A 19,612-nucleotide genomic window follows, 5' to 3' on the forward strand; every position below is an offset into this window, starting at 1 on the left:
TCTTTACTTCAAGTTCTTATTAAGGAAGCTACATTAGAAGCACAGAGAGATCTTACTTTCCACTGTTCTCCAAGTAATTATACATTCAAGGTCATTGAGAATCAGGAGTCATTTCTGATGTGTGCACATCTGCCTCCTGGTTTTTGCACTTGACATCCTGAGGTTGTGACTATCCCATGTCTATTTGCCTTAGTAGGTACAAGTTATACTTTAACTAAATGACCATTACCCTTTCTTTAACTGCAAGAGCTGAGCAACCACCATTTGAAACAAAACTCTGAATTTAACCAAGATGTCTGTGAAAATGACAGCAGCCCTGCTCCTGCTACAGCTGAGTGGCTTCTTTGGACCTGTGAGTGCTGGAAAGGTGCTGGTGTGGCCAATGGAATACAGTCATTGGCTCAATTTAAGGATAATCCTAGATGAACTTGTGAAGAAGGGCCATGAAGTGACTGTTCTGAGACCCTCATCTTCCCTTTCTTATGAGGTTGATAACACATCTGCTATTGAATTTGAAACATACTCTTCATCATATTCCACAGCTGATGTACAGGGACTTTTCTTGGAGTCAATTAGGAAACAAATTTATGAGATGTCAAAGAAGTCATTTTGGAGATACTTTTTAATGTTGCAAGAAGTGGTTTGGTTATATTCAGACTATTTTGAAAGTCTCTGCAAAGATGTCGTTTTTAACAAGGAGCTTAGACCAAGGTCCTCCCAACTCCCCCCAGGTCCAGGAAGGTGATCGACCAAGCTGAGAAGGCTCCCACAGAGCCCGTCCATGAAGAACAATCAGAGCCCAGAGCCATTGTCCTTTGCTTCTCAGTCAGCCCCCGCTGTTGGCCACACTCAGAGAGACGGGTTTGGTCGCATGATCCATCAGTCCCATTCCAACTGGAGTTGGTGATCTCCCATTAGTTCTGTCCCACCGTCTCCATGAGTGAACGCACCCCTCTCGTTCCTGACTTTCTCCCTCATGTTCTCGCTCCTTCTGCTCCTCATCGGGACCTTGGGAGCTCAGTCCAGTGCTCCAATGTGGGGCTCAGTCACCTTCCCCATCTGTCGCCAGCTGGAGGTTCCCTCACGGTCCTGACTTTCTTTCTCATGTTCTCTCTCCTTCTGCTCCTCATCAGGACCTTGGGAGCTCAGTCCGGTGCTCCAAGGTGGGGCTCTGTCATTTTCTTCATCTATCGTCAGGTGGAGGTTGGGGAACCCTGATGGCTCCTTGGCCTTGAGAGGGAGGGAGGGGAGGTATGGGTGGAGGGGAGGGGAGGGAAGGGGGAGAAGGAGGGGAGAGAAGGGGGAGAAGGAGGGGAGGGAGGGTGGAGGAGGAGGGTAGGAGATGGAAATTTTTAAATATAAAAAAAAATAAAAGTATAAAAAAAAAAAAAAAAAAAACAAGGAGCTTATGATAAAACTACAAAATTCAAGCTTTGATGTCATAGTAGCAGATCCCTTCATACCCTGCGGTGACCTGCTGGCTGAGATTCTCAAGACACCTCTGGTGTACAGTCTCCGATTCTTCCCTGGCTCCACATATGAGAAGTACAGTGGAGGACTGCCACTGCCTCCTTCCTACGTGCCTCCTGCTATGTCACAATTGAGTGATCGATTGACATTCATGGAGAGGGTGCAAAATCTAATCTATGTGTTTTATTTTGACTTTTGGTTCCAAACATTTAACGAGAAGAAGTGGAATCAGTTTTACAGTGAAGTATTAGGTAAGTACCTATTTAATTGGGACTGCTGCATTCTCAATTTGCTGTGTCATTGAAGGTGAACCTGAATCAACAGGATTGGCAGAAGGACGATTTCTCTCTCCTAAGTAAAATGGTGAAAAGTCTGTGAAATTATCTGCCAAATTCAAAGCGTTGTAGAAAAGCTTATGTCCCAATGTCAACTACAAAACCTTGTCTATGACATGAACAGAACACTTCAGAAAAGCATAGACCCACAAAACAAAACTTTAAGAATTTCTCTAAGAATTAACATATATGCAATCCATTTCAGTTCATGCTTTAAAAAACTAGTTTTACCTCAGTTGTGGCATCATCAATATCATTATTATATTGCTGTCATTACTATAATCATCATGAGAACATGCATACTTGTGTTATGGGTTGGAACTTATGCTCTGTGTGGCATATGTAGAGATCAGATTAAACTTTGAAGATTTTTTTCACCTCTCCCTTCATGTAGATTCTCAGGATGAATTCAGGTGTTCCAACTTGTATGGGGACTGAACTCAAGTCATTATTCTTGCACGGTAAACTCTTTTACTTCTAATCCATTTCACTAGCCCCCCCAAACAGTAGCTTTAAACAAACTCAATGTCTTCATGATTTATATCTTTATGCTTAGGACTAATACATATTTCTAGATAGATATCTACATAGAATTGAGAAATTTTTTATTTATATAAATTAGTTTTCTCATTTATACTTTGAAACACTTTCTCATTTCACCTACTAAATTCCTGCACAGCTGTGAATACACTGTCTATGTACCAAGCACATAAAACATGTGAATTCAGGATTTTGGAGAATCTATGTTTATTTATTAGGATGAATGAAATTGTATTTAAAATGTATGACATTGAAGTGCAGAAATAATGATTATGAGTTTCAGTGTTTTAAAATATACCTAATGAACAAACAGCTCTCCTTCCATATTTTGTGACTTGTTTACCTTTATTATCTGAAAACAAAATTGCATACACCTAATTATTACATAGTCAATCATGAATCAAGCACAATATGAGGACAAGGAACTCAGGCATAATAGAAAATTTTCTCGGAGGTCAGCCAGGGTGATACAGTGAGACTGTGTCTCAAAATGAAATCCTGAAACTAAATCCCCACAAAAAGTTCACACTGGGTGAGTGCCAGTTCACACCCATAACCGCAGCAGTTCAGACCTGGAGAAAGAGGATCTGGAATTCAAGGTCAACTTTGGCTATCTAGTGACACAGGGACCACCCTGAGTTCTATCCGAATATCTGAAAACAAAGCCAAACAACATAAAACTCTCCGTTCCCTGAGAGGATCACTCATCAAGGTTCCAGCACCTACCAGGGAAAACTGGATGGAGACTTCCAAGAAAGGTGTTTCCCTGAGTGTGACAGACAGGATTCATAGACAATTGTAGTTGTTGTGGGCTTGTTGCCGCTGCCTATTGTATGATCCCTATTTCCCTGGGGTGAGAAGACATGGAGGCAAAAACACAGACTCTGGGAGATTCCAATACAGACACTTTTTATTGAAAACAAAAAAGTCAGGGGTTTTGGAGGTTTAGGGAAATTAAGGTAGAACAGGAACGTTTTTGGTTGGTCCTTTTGAAACTGGCAGTCACTGCTGGATGTTGTGACTGACTAGCTGTGTGTGTCTTTACTTACTATGCTGTTGGTCTGCTAACAGGTCGTTTTGGCCATTTTTGCTTATTCATTGAGTTTGCATGTGCTTGCCCTGCCTCATCTCACTCTTTTTATTTTATTCTTATTGGGCAACCTAGTGGGAGTTATGGAATTTTATAACCCCACCTCAGTGACGCCCCAGCATTTGGGGATGTGCCTATCATAGGCTGGCCTGCTAGACAGGCTCTTACCTGACTTTGACTACAAGTCCTCAAAGGGTTGGGTCCCCAGAAGGTCCCAAGAAGTCAGAAGCAAGGGGAGACTTTTCAGAGTCCTAGAGCTTTAAATGGCCTCCTGTATTTGTGTTAGCCAACCATGGACCACTCCCTTGGAGGTTTTGGTTCAGCATGCTCCATAACCATTAACGCCTGGAGCGTTGCCTTGTTCACCCGCTGTTATCGGGACCTTAGCTGTAGAGGACACTTCAGCAGAAATATGAGAGCCACTACCACCCCTCCCATGAGGCACCATGCAACAAGTTTAGAGGGGTCTAGCATGGATTTTATATGTTCCCACAATTGGTCAAAGAATGTGGTAGACATATTCAATGGCTCAGCTCGTGTTGATTAAGTTGCATAGGTTCTGATTAAATGTTTACAGCTGGGAAATGGTAAACGAGGTAAAACGTGAGCAAATTTTGAGGGGATAAATGAAATTGCTGATGGAGGTGCCTAGACTGTTCCAGCAAAGGCAAAGGCACTGTCATAGTCATAATTAGGCAGTCTACTCGTGGTTGCCTGTTGCTAGCATTCCTGGCAGCCCCATATGCAATCTGATATGGGATATGTGCCAGGTGTGTACTCTGGATTGTAATAAGTCTTGAATAGTTTACATAGTTTGGGAGATGGAATCCTTTGGGGACTTTAATTTTGTGCAAAGATAGTATTTTGCATGCTTTTATGGCATATCAGCTACATGAGAAAATATTTACAGATTGGTCATTTTTTGATATTTGGTCATTTCCAATACCTTAAGGACTGCCAATAACTCTCCTGGTTGTATTGATCCAGGATTTGGTTAGGTATAGGCCTTTTTCTTGTAATTAACTCCCATTATTACTTCAACCCAAAATTAGTTTTATTGGCATCTGTAAAGGTTATAGTAGCCAGGGCAATGACATTTTTTGATGGTGTGGCATAATTTTTTATCTTTAATTTTAAAAAGGGGGAGGGCAGAAAGTTGTCTATCCTGAGAGAAATGATTATCCAGGGTGCCCATACTGGACCTAGCAATGGCTTTAAAACAGACTTCCCCTCTAAGTGGTTTGTTGTTGTTGTTGTTGTTTTTGGCTTTGCATACAACAATGTCTCTGCAGTCTATAACTGTAACTTCTGGATCAGAGAGTACAAGTACCACCTGCAGCTACTGACTGACCTGAAGGGCAATAAACGACTTATTTTCATAGACTGTCCTGGGAAGCTGACTGAACATAGAGCATGAGCAACAGAAACTTCCTGCTGCCATCTTGGCTCTGGAAGAGCATCTAAAAGTATTCCACAATGCTGTCAAGCTAGCTCACAAAGGCACTAAAATCTCTATTAAGACTGGTTCTACTGCTGTTCAAGTAACCTCAGCAGAGAGAACAAAAGTATTGGGACAATCCATCTTTTTAAAGGATATCTATTGTGCTTCTGAAATTAAAGAGATCTGCCTAGTGAACCAGTTCACCTTAACCATTGCACACCAAGGCACAACACTTACCTTCATGCACCAGGAGTGTGAAGCCCTTGTCTAGTTTATCACTCATGGTCTGGACCCGCTGGGAGCATCTAGAGTTTTATTCCCAATGATAATCCTTTTGACATTTAGGGCATAGGGTCTTTGGACGAGTCCTGGGACAATCCCTATGTAAGTGGCCAGACTGTCCACAAACCCAACAAATATGGTCTGGCAGGGCGAAATTATCATCCTTGTCAAGTTTAGCATTGACCAAGGAATTGGTGGAAGCCATAAAGGTAGAAATGGCCTGTCTGTGTGTCAATATCATGGACAGCCAAGACCCACTTATGAATATTTTCATTTCTAACAGGTGCAATGATAGGTGACAGTGTTGAGCCCTCCCAGGTTAGCTGTATAGTAAGAATATCCTTAGTAGAGGCAGATGGAATGAGCTTTTTAACATCATTGTTGACATGGGTCAAAAATTCAGGAAATAGTTCCACAGCCTGCTGGACAAGATTTCAGAAATAGCCTGCACTGTCCTAGGGTATACAAAGATTGATAGCCTTGAAGGCTAGGTTGGACACTTGTTGGAAAGCGGCATGTGGGCCAATCATGGACTATGAGAATCAGTATATTTCCCACAGCCAGTAAGCATGTCCAAGGATAATATTAAGTCCAAATTGAAGATTTATACAGGCTTAGGTCTCTGCTGCATCATCATAGGCAGAGTGCAATTGGAGAAAAACTGAGGGGTCTAGGCCTGCCTTCAACATAGTGTACCCATCGTAATGTGTTTGGTGCTTCATGGTCCATTGCCTGAGTACTTGCTCAAAATAAGGAGAATCGGAGTAGCATCAGTTGCCCTTGTACACCACTGCATGGCTCCCAGCCTTGCTGCCACTGGGAGGGCACAATAACTGACAAGGACAGCATCACTGCAGCCTCCAGACTCCACAGGGATGGGATGCACCCGGAAATGCTCAAGGATATTGAAAATGGACTGGAACCACAGATGTTGGACCCGGCACTGACTCTCCTCATTCAGTGACTAATACAGGTATTTGGCCTCACCCTGGAAATTGAAATTGACCACATATTCACCACATCTTATCTCACTGTGACATACTAGGAAGACACCATGGGAGTCAGTGCCTCCTTCCAGCATTAACTGGGCAGCCTTGAGTCGAGAGAGCAGGCTGTGGAACCAAGGATATCCTGAGAGGGGCTGATCACCCTCAGCACCCTTTGACAACCCCCCTGGAATGACCCTGTGGCTGTTTCTGAAATATCCAGGGAGGGTAGGGGGTTGAGAGGGGATGAACTGTCCCTGCTGGTGGTCCCTCCTCAATGGGAATACAAGGGGGCAATTCCAGAGGAAGCACTTCCATTGAGTCAAAGTGGGAGGCAGCAATGGAGGCAGAATTAGGAGAGAACACTGTCAGCCAGTCAGAGAGGTCCCCAAAAGCCCCCTGCAACAGGTGGGCATTTTACTCTCACTGGGTCCCAGAAGCAGATCCTGGCTGGGCAGACTCTCTGAATGATTCAGACAGGGCAACTTCAGTCTGTCTGTTATCCTTTGTGAGGAAGGTGGTCCCAGGATCCAGAGAAAGAAAGATACTACAAACTTGTATCAAACATTATACACATGGATATAGATAGACAAATAGAGATAGATGATAGATAGATAGATAGATAGATAGATAGATAGATAGATAGATAGAGGGAGAGATAAGTCATAAAAATACGTAGATATACGCAAATATGTTATATCCCAGCCAAAAAAGAAGATGAAAGAAAAAAGAAAGATAAAAAACATTTAAATGGGGTACAGAACTACACAAAGAACTCTCAAAGAAGATAAAACATAAATGCCTGACAAAAATTAAAGAAGCATTTAATACCTTTAGTCATAGGGGAAAGGGAAATTAAAACTACCTTGAGATTCCATCTAGAACCAGTCAGAATGGCCAAGATCAACAACAACAACAAAAAATGACAGTTTATGCTGGCAAGAATGTGGGAGAAGGGGGGGACACTCATCCACTGCTAATAGGAATGCAAACTTGTACAGCAACTCTGGAAGTTTCTCAGGAAGATGGGAAGCAATATCTCAAGATTGAAATATATCAATTTTGGGCATGTATCGAAAGGATTCTACAACCTACCAGGGAAACACTGGCTCATCCATGGTATTGCTACTCTAGTCATAATAGCCAGAAACTGGAAACTCCCTAGATGTTCAACAGATGAGTGGATAATAAAATTGTGGTGCAGTTACATAATGGAATATTATCCAGCCTTGAAAAAGAGAAACTATATTATGAAATTCATAAATAATAGATAGAGCTAGAAAGTCATGTTGAGAGAGGTTACCCAGACCCAAAAAAGAAAAATACTATACTGTTTGCTTTTAAGCCAGCTACATGTAGACATGCTACAATATGTAAAACTTCAGAGGTTTGGTGTAGAGTAAGGGGTAGGGGGAGGAGCAGATCTCCCAAAGAAGAGGAAATACAATATATAGTTGTGGAAATTCAGTAGAAAGACTGAAGCAGAATTGAATGAGGAAGAGGTTTTGGAAAGAGGGAAGTGATAGAATAAAGGGAGAGACAACAAATCCAAGGGTCATTTGATTGGTTGTATGGAAACCTTCTATTTTAGAAGTTTTGATTTATACTATGGAATAAATTTAAGTGGAATTACCAAATGATTAAGGAGAGTAAGCATCTTTTAGCACAAAGAGATGCTTCTTGTGCCATGAACAAAGTACATATAATTGACTTGTTGGCCAAAGGGACCCAATGTAACCTCCCAAAACTCTGACTATTGTCAAGGCTATTGACTGCCCACCAAGAAACAATGGTAAGCCCCTATTGCTGAAGACCACACTTATTTAACTTATTAAAAATGGAGAAGTTGAGTGAGGGCCTGCCTAGAGCCTTCACCCCTACTGACTAGTATTCACCCTACTGACTAGTATTCAAAGGTACTTTAGAACCTATCAGAGGAGAAATATAACCACCAACTCAGCTATGCACTCTTAAACCTAGAGTGGGGACCTGCCTGTGTGACACACTGGAGAAACAGTGGCACACATGTAGCAACAACCAACTACTCTGCATTTACAGCCACTTCCATACCTGACAGTGCTCAGCTGATCAAAAACCTAAAACTGGATAGGCCATGGGCCTAGGGAAAAGTTAAATACTACAGTTCTGCTAAAGGAACACAGGAATAAAATGACTCCTACTAACATTTTGCTGTACCCAAAGATCAATGTCTTGCTCACCCATCATCAGGAAAGCATTCTCTTGTAGTGGATGAAAACTAATACAGAGACCCAAAACAGATACTGTGCAGAGAGTAAAGGACTTTGGAACACTCAGTCCTAAGTATGATAGGACTGAGAGACATCAAGGAACAGTAACAGTGCCTCTGAGACACAACAGGAAGTTTGTAAATATGAAGTTACAGAAACTGTGGCAGCATGCACAGGGCGTAGGTTCAAGACATACAGAATCTCAGTGTGGAGAGAGGGAGGTTGGTTTGAGCCCCCATCCCTAACAGTGAAGCTATCTCCAACTGAAAATTGCTCTCAAAGAAAAAAATTAGTATTCTTCATTAGAATCTCACTGAATATATAAATCACAGTTAAGGGTGGGTTCCAATTGGGCTCAACTCCCAAAGTCCAGTCGAAGAGTGGGAGAAGTGAGAATATGAGCAAAGAGATCAACACCATAATGGTGATACCCACTTAAACAGCTTACCTAAGCTAATGAAAGTCTTCCAACTTTGGCCTGACAGCAAGAGAGTAAGTACTGGACCAAACTAGGCCCTCTTTATGTGGGTGACAGTTGTATGGCTGGGGCAGACTGTGTGGTCATTGGCAGTGAGAGCAGGATTTATCCCTACTTCTTGTTCTGTTTTTTTTTTTTTTTTTTAAACCAATTCTCTCTGGGGGGGATACCTTGCTTGGCCTGCAAATAGGAGGAGGCCCTTGGTCCTGCCTCAAAACAATGTGCTAGACTTTGTTGACTCCCCATCAGAAGCCTTACCCACTCTGAAGAGGAAATGGAGACATGTTTCATTCCTCTTCAGGAAAACCCACAACACTCACTGAGATGATGGGAAAGGCAGATATATGGCTCATTCGAACCTACTGGGATTTGGAATTTCCTCACCCTGTCTTACCAAACTTTGATTATGTTGGAGGACTCCACTGCAGACCTGCCAAGCCTCTGCCAAAGGTAAATATTGTCCCATTTGTTTGCTTCTGTTTTCCTTGAATTGTCAGAAAGAGTGATTATCTTTTATTCCTTCAGAATGCTCATCAAACTCAGAGAGTCATAGGAATTTAGATAAAGAAGCTGTCTGTAGAAACACCTCTATAACACCATAACAAGAGTGTGACTATCAGTTGAATTAACTTAATTCAGCAAGATTTTGTTTTAAAAATACTTTCTTATATTTGAGTGTAGAAAACACACAAATACTAAACGCAGAGAGAGTTCCAGAAGATGAGATGTATGCAAAGTGATTAGAGAGAAAATAGATGGAGTGTGAACAAAGAAAAACAGGTCACAATGGCTCTATTTACTTTCTTGATCAATCACACAAGTGAAAGCACACATACATATACAGACATTTGCAGTAATTTATACAGTAAAAAAAATTGACAGCAGATAGTAAATTTCTTTCCAATAAAACTAACATCTGATAGAAAGAACACAAATGAAAACAGAATGGACAGTCTTAATGAAATTAGAAATAGATTTGTGGTCCATGAATTCTACTACTGAGTATATATGTAAAAGAACTGAATGAAGGACCTTTATGAGATAGTAATTCAGGGATGATCAAAGCAGCATTATTCCTAAAGGGAAGAGTACACAGTGGTTTGTATAAGAATGACCCCATAGGCTCATATTATTGAATTTTTGGTTCTCAATTGGTGAATTGTTTAGGAAGGATTAGGAAGTGTGGCTTAGTTGGATAAAATGTGTCACTGGAGGTAGACTTTGAGATTTCAAAAGCACAAGCTATGCTTCGTCTCTTTCTATCTGTCTACCACTTAAAGTACAGGTTTAGTTCTGGGTTACAATTCCAGTGCTGTGCCTGCCTGCCTGCCTGCCTGCCATGGTGTTCTCCACTATGATGCTCATAGATCAACCATCTAAAACTTTAAGAAAGCCCCCAATTAAATGCTTTCTTTTAGAAATAGCCTTAATCCTGGTGTGTCCTCACAATAGAACAGTAACTATGACATAGAGAAGTTACGTGGGTATCACTGGAATGGTTAGTAAAAATTATATACAATAATTTTTGTATTTGTAGTTTTCAAATACAAAAAACATTAAAACTTAAAATACTAGCATATAGAGATACATGGTATGAACTTAGTGTCAGTACACTTAGTAAACTAGCCAATGAGCAAGACAAAAGTAAAATGTCCTTATGAGAACTCCCTAAACTGGTCAAAATAATAGAAAAATAAGTAAGATATTTGGTGGCTAAGGGACTGGAAAAGGAGAAAAAATGAATTTAATATCAACAAATCTTGCCTTTCAAGATGAAAATGTTCCAGAACTCTTTGTGTGAGTGTGAATATGTGTAACACAAAGAGCTGTAACCTTACACTACTAAAAGTTACGTCTTGTATGTGGAGATGAATAGTTTTAAATTGCCCACCACTCTGGTCATTTCTAATGCTGCTCAGTTTCTTTCTGCCAATGTTTATATCAATTTTATGCAGGTTGGTATCACATTGGTGTTGCTGCTGTTTGCAATGGGCTGATATTTCATCAACAGGAAATAGAAGACTTCGTCCAGTCTTCCGGAGAACATGGTGTGGTGGTGTTTTCCCTGGGGTCCATGGTGGGTACCCTAACAGAAGAAAGGGCCAATGTGATTGCAGCAGGCCTTGCCCAGATTCCACAGAAGGTGAGAAACAGTGCCTCAGTGTGGCATGCTTTCTGAGATGGTCACATCCTGTTCAGGTGTGATTGAAGAAACCTCGTGTGAAATTGAAGTTGTGATGCGAGATCTAGCTCATCCCTGATGTCATTTGTGACACAGAAATACAGGGGGGAAATGCCAAATATTAGGTGGTGGATCTGAATAATAACCTTGTTATTAACATCATGTTTAAAAAGGAAAACATTTAACAAGTGTTTGCAAACTTGATGGTAGGAAGGTATTATATGCACAAAACTGTGGCTTGTTACTTACTTCAATTTCCTGGAGGATATCTGAAGATTATGCATGCACTAAAGTATAACTATACAACACTTAAATTATAACCAGTAAGTGCACTGTCCCTGCAACAATAAGGAAGCACTCAAAATTTGCAGTTGTAGAACTGGAGAAATGCCCCATCCTTGAAGAACATGCATTGCTCACCCAGAGGACATGAACTTACTTTGAGATGCCATGTTTATCACCTCAAAACTGCCTATCATTGTATCTCCATGGGACTCAATGCCCTTATCCAGCCTGTCATGACAGCTGCACATATTTCCATGCCTATGTATACACACACTGTCATAGGGCTTTTATTGCTATGAGGAGACACCATGATCACAGCAACACTTATAGTTATATATAATATAAAATTTCAAATATTTAATTGGGGCTGCCTTGCCATTTCAGAGGTTTTCTTCATTATCCTCATGGCCAGGGGCATGCAGGAAGACATGGTGCTGAGAAAGGAGCAGATTTCTACATTTTTATCCACAGGCAGCAGGAGACTGTGTGCCACATTGGACGCAAGTTGAACATATGAGTACACTAAGTCTGCCCCCAAAGTGACACAATTCCTCTAACAGGGCTACACTTCCCCTAACAAGACACACCTCCAAATAGTGCCACTCCCTATAGGTCAAACATTGAAACACATGAATCCACAGGACCCATAACTATTCAAACCACCACACATGTGCACGCACATAGACAGACACTCTAGTTTACTCATGACTAAAAATAAATCATTTTCTTCAAAATGGAGTTGGTGCTACTCTGATTTATTAATCTTATATATCATTTTATTTTTATTATTTACATATCTGTTTCTGTTCCTTCTTTCTATCTTTGATTTTTTGGGGGGATTTTAACAAATCTGAGACTCTGTTAAGTTGATACATGATAAGGTAGTAATGGCCTACTAAAGCATCTCATTTCCAAACACAGTACTTGAAAGAGAGAATGACTTACCAAGGTTGAAGAATTAAAATTAAACTCATAAAATATAGGACATATACAAAAAGAGACAGCTGTAAAGTTTATTTCAGATTATCTTCTAGATGGTAGTTTTCCTAGCAGACGTTATGCTCTTGACTCCGTGTTGAGAAATTAATACCAGGTCATGCCACATTGTTATGAAAAGACTATTTTGATAGTTAACCCTCATTTAGCGGGCAAGCAAAGATGGATTCTCAGGATCCCCAAATCTTTGCACTACACGTAGGTCATATTATAATTAGTTTGCAGAGTAATTTGGAATGCAAAGTGATTTTTATTCTGAAGCTTCCTAATTCAAATATGAATGGCGTACAAATAGGCCAAATCAAGAGTTTATTTTTCAACCAAAGTAAAAGCAGAAAGAAAATCTTCTTAACCACGACAGTATGGCTATTCTTCACAGCTTGAAGTAGCCAGTAATGGAGATTTTGTGTGGTTGTCATGGTGCCTATGGTGGTAATGGTGATGATAGTAGGGGAGGTGGTAGTGGTTTGATAGTAAAAATGTAGTACATTGCATTTAACTTCCCAATTTCAACTTCCCAACTCATCTCAAAGAAACTTCATAGACAAGCACAAGACTCTTATTACAGAGAAAATTTTGCAATGGTTTCTTATTCACTTTGTTGTATTTACCTGTTTGTCTTCTAAGGAGAGAGAAAGAAATGGTGTGGATTTGGATGAAAGATGAAGGGCTGGGGGGGAATATAATCAGAACATGATTGTGAAAAAAAATCTCTTTTCAATAAAACAAAAATCAAAAAAGAAGACAATAAAAAATTTTAAAATGGGGTTAATATAATAGTGTAGTATTACTTTATAATCTTGGTCAAATGTGATCGCCTATGAATTAAAATGACCTCATGTTCAGTAATATTTCCCTTGCTATTAAAAACAATAGGTGATAGGATTTACCAAACCCAACACTACCTGGGGGACTGAGGCTTTTATGTTGACATGGGGACATAGGGTGTAATTGGAGATGTGGTCTGGAAGTAAACATGGGCTTAGACAGTGTTGTGCTAAAAAAAATACCTATTATAAAATGATTATAAGTAAACTAACACAAATATCATTGACAAAGATTTATGTTGAATTTCAAAAATAAAAATACTATAAATATATTGGAAAAATCAAGGTACATATTAGTAACATTGGTGGATTGTTGAACTGGAACTACAATGACACATTTCTTATTTTTGTGTGTGTGTACATTGGTGTTTGGACTGCATATTTGTTTGTGTGAGGGTGTCAGGTCCTCGGAAACTGGAGTTACAGAGAGACAGTCATGAGCTGCCATGTGGGTACTGGGAATTGAATCTATGTTTTCTGGAACAGCACTCAGTGCTCTTAACCATTGAACCATTTCTCCAGCCCTGACACATTTCTTAACCCCTGCTTAATATTATGATATGATATTGACATAACTTTACCTAACTTGCTGTTAACTAAATGTTAAGGCGCCAATCTGAAACTCGGATAAGCATGAGACTAACTGCAGGACGGTGAGGAGAACTTGCATCCTTGCTGTACTAGTTCTTCACAGTTCCCATCATCCATCCTCACTGCCTGGCCCTTAGGGACTGGGGTTTATCTCCACTGATTCTTAATCTCCCCAGAAATCTCGTAGTAGTAACTTGACATTTGAACAAAGTAATAAGAGGCTATCTTCATCTTAACAGGTTCTTTGGCGATTTGAAGGCAAGAAGCCAGACACTTTGGGCTCCAACACTCAGCTGTACAAATGGATTCCCCAGAATGACCTTCTTGGTAAGCATAGGGAGATGCCTGAGACATAGGAATGGCTGCTCAGTATGGGGTATGTCAACATTAATGCATTTATGACAACTGTGATCTAGTCCTGGAGAAAATAAATAAAGAACTTATGTAAATATGTTGTTCAGTAACATTGGAGATGGGAGATTCCATTATTATCTCCTCTATAGTTTTCATTCAGGTAAACTTAAGCCACTTCTTCATGTTTGTGTTTTCCTCCTATTTCTAAACCTTTACATCTGCCCTTTCCTCTAGGGTAGCACAATTTCAAAGGCCAGTGAGGATGGTATTCTTTCTTTACTGACCCTTCATTTACTAGCTCCCCCAAAACCCCACATCATGTGGCAGTCCTGTATTAGATGAAGTATTGCTTGTCCTAAGCCTCATCCCATCAGGATTAGCAACAACCCCCTACCACATGGAAGGGACATATCACGAGCAGTGGCTTCACTGTTTCTTTAGGAGAACATTCTCTCCTGAACCACTGCCTGTGCTTGCACTTGCTGTTTACTCCACTTGGAAGGTACTCTGCCTTTTTGTCCATTGCAAAAATCATTCAACTTCCACATCCTACATCCTCTATGGGGTCTTCAATAATCATCCATGGACTTGAGATGCTCCGTATCTAAGATATAGAGGACTTCATTTCCATTCCATGGGTATGATGATGTTGTTGAGAGAATATTTGCCTTTTCTGTGCCTTTTTTCTCTCTCATTTTTCTTTCTCAGATTTATATTTAATGTTTGCCTTTTATTTTCCCCTTGCTAGGTCATCCTAAAACCAGAGCTTTTATAACTCATGGTGGCACCAATGGCATTCATGAGGCAATCTACCACGGAATCCCTGTCATTGGCATTCCTTTGTTTGGAGACCAATTTGATAATGTTGTTCACATGAAGACCAAAGGAGCAGGTGTGAGACTGGACATTCTCACAATGTCCAGCACAGATTTGCTCCATGCTGTGAAGACAGTCATTAATGACCCTTCGTGAGTACAGTGATTTTGTTCAAGTTGGTACTAGTTCTGATAAATTCTATCCAAAGGGACAGTAGAAATCATCTGATCTTTAGATTCAGTTTGAAAACAACAACATCAATGTAACTCATTTAAACACGGTATAATGAGCTTTTTACTGTCAATCAAGACTGTAAAATATCCCTACAGACTTACTGTATTAGAAGTTAGTTTAGAATAATTTGATGATGGAAATAATTTCTAAGCAAGTTATCAATGACCTGTATCCCAGCCCTTAAGACAGCTTGTGCAAAGTATACTCCATTCTCGAGTAGTCATTTTTAATTACTAATAGTGTTTTTATTGAAATTTTGGGAATTTTGACAGTTTCTTCTCAAGCGCATAAGTGTGATCAGTGTCAAACTGTATAAACCATCTCATTTACAGGGTTTGAAAGGGTCTATGGACATTTCCTCTACTGGAAAGATTTCCTTCCCACAATGATTTCCCATTTCAGTTTTGGAAAGAATTTCACAGAAAATACCAACCTCCAGGCAAACCTACAAACATGTCCCAGTCAAAACCACACTGTACTTAGTGTTCCTTTATGACATTTACTGAGTCTCTTGATGCTTTTCCTGAACCTTTCATAGGCTTGAAGAAAGTAAACTAACTGACTTTTGATGTTGATGTTGATGTCTTTAGCTATAAGGAGAACGCCATGCGGCTATCAAGAATCCACCACGACCAGCCAGTGAAGCCCCTGGACAGAGCCGTCTTCTGGATTGAGTACGTCATGCGACACAAAGGAGCCAAGCACCTTCGTGTGGCAGCGCATGACCTCACCTGGTTCCAGTACCACTCTCTGGACGTGCTTGGATTCCTGCTTGCCTGTGTGGTGACTGTGGTGTTTGTCATCACAAAGTGCTGCCTCCTTTGCTGCCAGAGATTTGCTAAATCTGGAAAGAAGAAGAAAAGGGAGTAGCTGAAGTGGGGAGAACTGACACATGGACCTCCTCCAGTGCATCACAGAAAGGGAGGATTTCCATCGTATCCCTTAGCCACAACTGACCTGGACACTGTCACTGTTATTTCCTCATTTTGAGGTAGACTTGAGCTGTCAAAAGTTTCATTTCCTCTTGCTTAAAATGTACACATTCAAGATGAGACCACAATATGTGTAAATTCCATCATCACCTAGCTCATATTGCATTCTAAATCTGAATATCCCACACAGGCTCACAATTTGTTTTGTTGATTTTTTTATTCATTCAGAATTTTTTAGCTTGATTTTGTGAAATATTAAATTTATCTCCCATGACCACATTGCTACTTCCCACTGGATTTCTCCCAATATGTCCCAATTCCAACATTATGTCCCCTTGTTTTATTTTTAATAACCCAATAAATCCAATGAGTTCTGTCTATAAAGGAATGCATGCATTCCTGAGATAACATGGCTGTATCACGAGCAATGTAGCAGTGTACACCCAACCCCCATAATAGTGATTCCTCCCCTCCCAGAATCTGACTCTCAATAGCTCTTTATTTTTGTTGGAGTATTAGAAGCTCTTCCTCATTTATTATGGAATTTTGGCTTCCCAATCTTCTGTAAATCCTGTGCAGCTGACAGATTCTTGGAGTTTATGAATGCTATGGCCATGGTATGTCCAGAAAAAAAAATGCTCAATAGCACTTCTCATCATTGGGCTCCTACATTCTTCCCTCATACTTCCGTAGTATATCTGGAGCCTTAGCATGAGGCTGACCATTCTCAGTCCCTTGAGCAATTTTATGACTCTGAATTGATTGGTACTCATTACAACAAATGCTTCTCAGACAAAGGCTGAGAACAATGCAGATCTCTGGCTATAGCTATTAACATAAAATTTAAGGAAAAAAAATTTGTCAGCATGACCATTTAGGAAAATAGCAATAGTAGGTTCCAAGCTAAAACTCCCTTAACCTTTAACCAGGTTTATGCTGTCAGGTTCCTTCCAGGAGACTGTGGCTCAAATCCAATTAGAAAATATTTAGTTATCAATCTATTTAGCTTCAGTTGCTAACTTGGCAAAATCTTGAGTCATTTCTGAGGAAAATTTGGCCTATTGGCAAGAATGGATTTTGATTCTTGATTGACAGGACAATCCTTGTGGTCCTATCCACAGCAAATTGAGCCAACCTGTTAAGGGAGGGACTATCCTTGTGATCCTGCCCACAACAGGCTGGGCCCTCCTTACACCATGATGGTCCGTGATCAAATAAGGAAGAGTCTGGGAGCCACAATGCTCTAACTTTATTTTGAGGTCATATCAGTTACTGCGCTGAAATAGCCCTGTGTCATCAGACCACCATCAGATGTCATTTCTATTCCAATTAATAAAAATCCAGGAATCCTAAATATAAGAAATAAAACAGCAAATGGCACTCAGGTCCTGGCATTGTGCCATGTTGTGTCACTTATTTGCACTTTCAGTGACAGCTTACACCCAACCTATATGAGGTTCATCCTGGACAGAGACCATGTCTTCTTCTTCATATATCCCCACTTCATAGAACAATGTGATACTCAATGGCTGATTCTTTTTAATGAACCTAAGAACCTAGTTCTATAATCCAGATATACACTACAAGGTTCTCATGGGTAGGATCAATTCTAAATTTAAGAACAACCCTATCCTAATCTGATATCAGATCTAATTCAGATATAAACTGATAGTGCTATTCTAGAAATAGAACGAATGCTTTAAGGTGTAGTGTGATTTATGTGTGCAGGCATTTATTAAGAAAAACCAGAGTTTTCTATATCATGGCCTTGATAATAAGACATAGATAATGTTTAGGATGTAAAAGAGCTCCTATAATTGGTTCATGGAGTTTTAATAGAAAAGAGGAAAAGCAATAGCTATCACTATATAAAGAAGACAACTGAGTAAACTACAAGAAGCCAGTTCTCCAGATAATAGCAAGCCAAAAGAAAAACTGTATCTAGCCCGTAATGAGGTTCCATATATTATAGATAAAAATGCTTTGTGTAGTGCAGAATCATGAAAAGAACTAACCTACTGCCATCCTAATCCCTGCAATAAAACATTCACACATTCTCGAATGGACTCCTGTAGTAGTGAGCACTGGATTTCAGAGCAGACAAGGGGACTTCTGTTCCAATGTAAGCTGTGCATACTCGAGCACCAGGTGAAATTAACTGGATTTTATCAACAACAAGAAGGAAATCCTGTATAAGAAGCACATGCACTGAAACTAGAAGCAATCTTACTGCCAAGGCGAAGCTGAGCTCTTCACCCATAAACTGTTCACAGCATCAGAGTCAGAAGCAGCAGACACCCTAGTTAGTGAGAATGAGGTGAACCCTGTAACTATATTCCTGTCACACCCGTAGAGTGTACTGATCCACAAAAGGGTGGGAAGTTAATTATGATCTGGTTGCCCAGGAAGCATCAATAGTGGAAATGGACAGAAAAGAAGAGTAACTGCAGCTACTACAGAGTGTCCTACAAAAGAGAGATGAGGAAGCTGATCAATCAAAAGCCCTTGCTCCTTCCACACCCAGGGCGGACTGTGATCCCCTGTGTCTAAATCCCAGGGCAATACAACCAAGCTGATGCCAGGAATAAATGAAATAAGGAAGAGAGCTGAAGCTGCTCAAGTGAGTTCCCCATAGATTTGCAAACAGATTATGCCAAAGTCCCCAAGTTACAGGCCTGAGCTATAAAGGCAGCACTGGCCAAAAGAAATCTTTGCTCACAAGGGTTAGAAGAACACTTGTTGTTCAGAGGGAGAAAATTATTGGATAAGAGAAGCCGACTCTGGCTCCTGCCAACACTTGGATTCAAAATAATCTTGAGCAGAAACCAAAGTTCACTTTGGATGAGATCAAGGGTAGTGTGCCCATTCCAATGTTCACTTTAAACACCCTCTTTTTGCCTTGATTAGTATGAAATTCCAGTCTCTGTTTACTCATGTTCTTGAGACAGACTCTCACTCTGTAGTTCTGGTTGTCCTCAAACCCTCTATGTAGGCCATGCTAGCCTTGAACTTACAGAGATCCTCCTGTATCTGCCTCTTGGGTGCCTGGATTAAAGGTGTGTGTCATATTGTCCAAAAAATTTAACTTTTTTTTTAGTTATTTTATGTAGCCAGACAGCAGTGGCACACTCCTTTATCCCCAGCACTATGGAGGCACATACAGGTGGATCTCTGTGAGCTAGACCAGCTTAGTGTCAGAGTGAGTTCCATGACAAGCAAGGCTAATTCCACAGAGAAACCCTGTCCCCAAAAACCAAAAAGGAAAAATATTTTATGCAAAAAAGTATAAGGACTTTTTTGGTTTTCTTTAAGGGATTTTCTCCCAATTTTTTGTGTGTCTCTTCCCCAAAACCTTTAAGGGAATTTTTCATTTCCTCTTTAAGTGCCTCTATCATCTTCATAAAGCAATTTTTAAGTTCATTTTCCTGTGTTTGGGCTGCACTGGAATGTTCAGGTCTGGCTGTTCTAGTGTTAGTATAAGGCTGTTTTAATTGTTGACTGTATTCTTACACCAGCATTTACTC

The 19,612-nt window shown here is 40.3% G+C and overlaps 1 protein-coding gene across 2 annotated transcripts; it reads left to right on the forward strand.

Annotated features, from left to right (window-relative positions):
- Positions 1 to 246: 246 nt before the first annotated feature.
- On the forward strand, positions 247 to 18,147 carry LOC119826010 (UDP-glucuronosyltransferase 2B31-like). Of its 2 annotated transcripts, XM_038347061.1 has the most exons (7): positions 247 to 697; positions 1,403 to 1,721; positions 9,173 to 9,321; positions 10,883 to 11,014; positions 13,992 to 14,079; positions 14,855 to 15,074; positions 15,747 to 18,147. In XM_038347061.1, the coding sequence occupies exons 1-7, from the start codon at positions 293 to 295 to the stop codon at positions 16,024 to 16,026; spliced, it is 1,593 nt and encodes a 530-aa protein (XP_038202989.1). In that variant the 5' UTR covers positions 247 to 292; the 3' UTR covers positions 16,027 to 18,147. The 2 variants fall into 2 exon arrangements, with proteins under 2 accessions (XP_038202989.1, XP_038202993.1); XM_038347065.1 differs by lacking the exons at positions 247 to 697; positions 1,403 to 1,721 and adding an exon at positions 6,016 to 6,131.
- Positions 18,148 to 19,612: the final 1,465 nt, after the last annotated feature.

This window comes from Arvicola amphibius, chromosome 1, assembly GCF_903992535.2.
Source record: "Arvicola amphibius chromosome 1, mArvAmp1.2, whole genome shotgun sequence".
Taxonomy (NCBI): Eukaryota; Metazoa; Chordata; class Mammalia; order Rodentia; family Cricetidae; genus Arvicola; species Arvicola amphibius.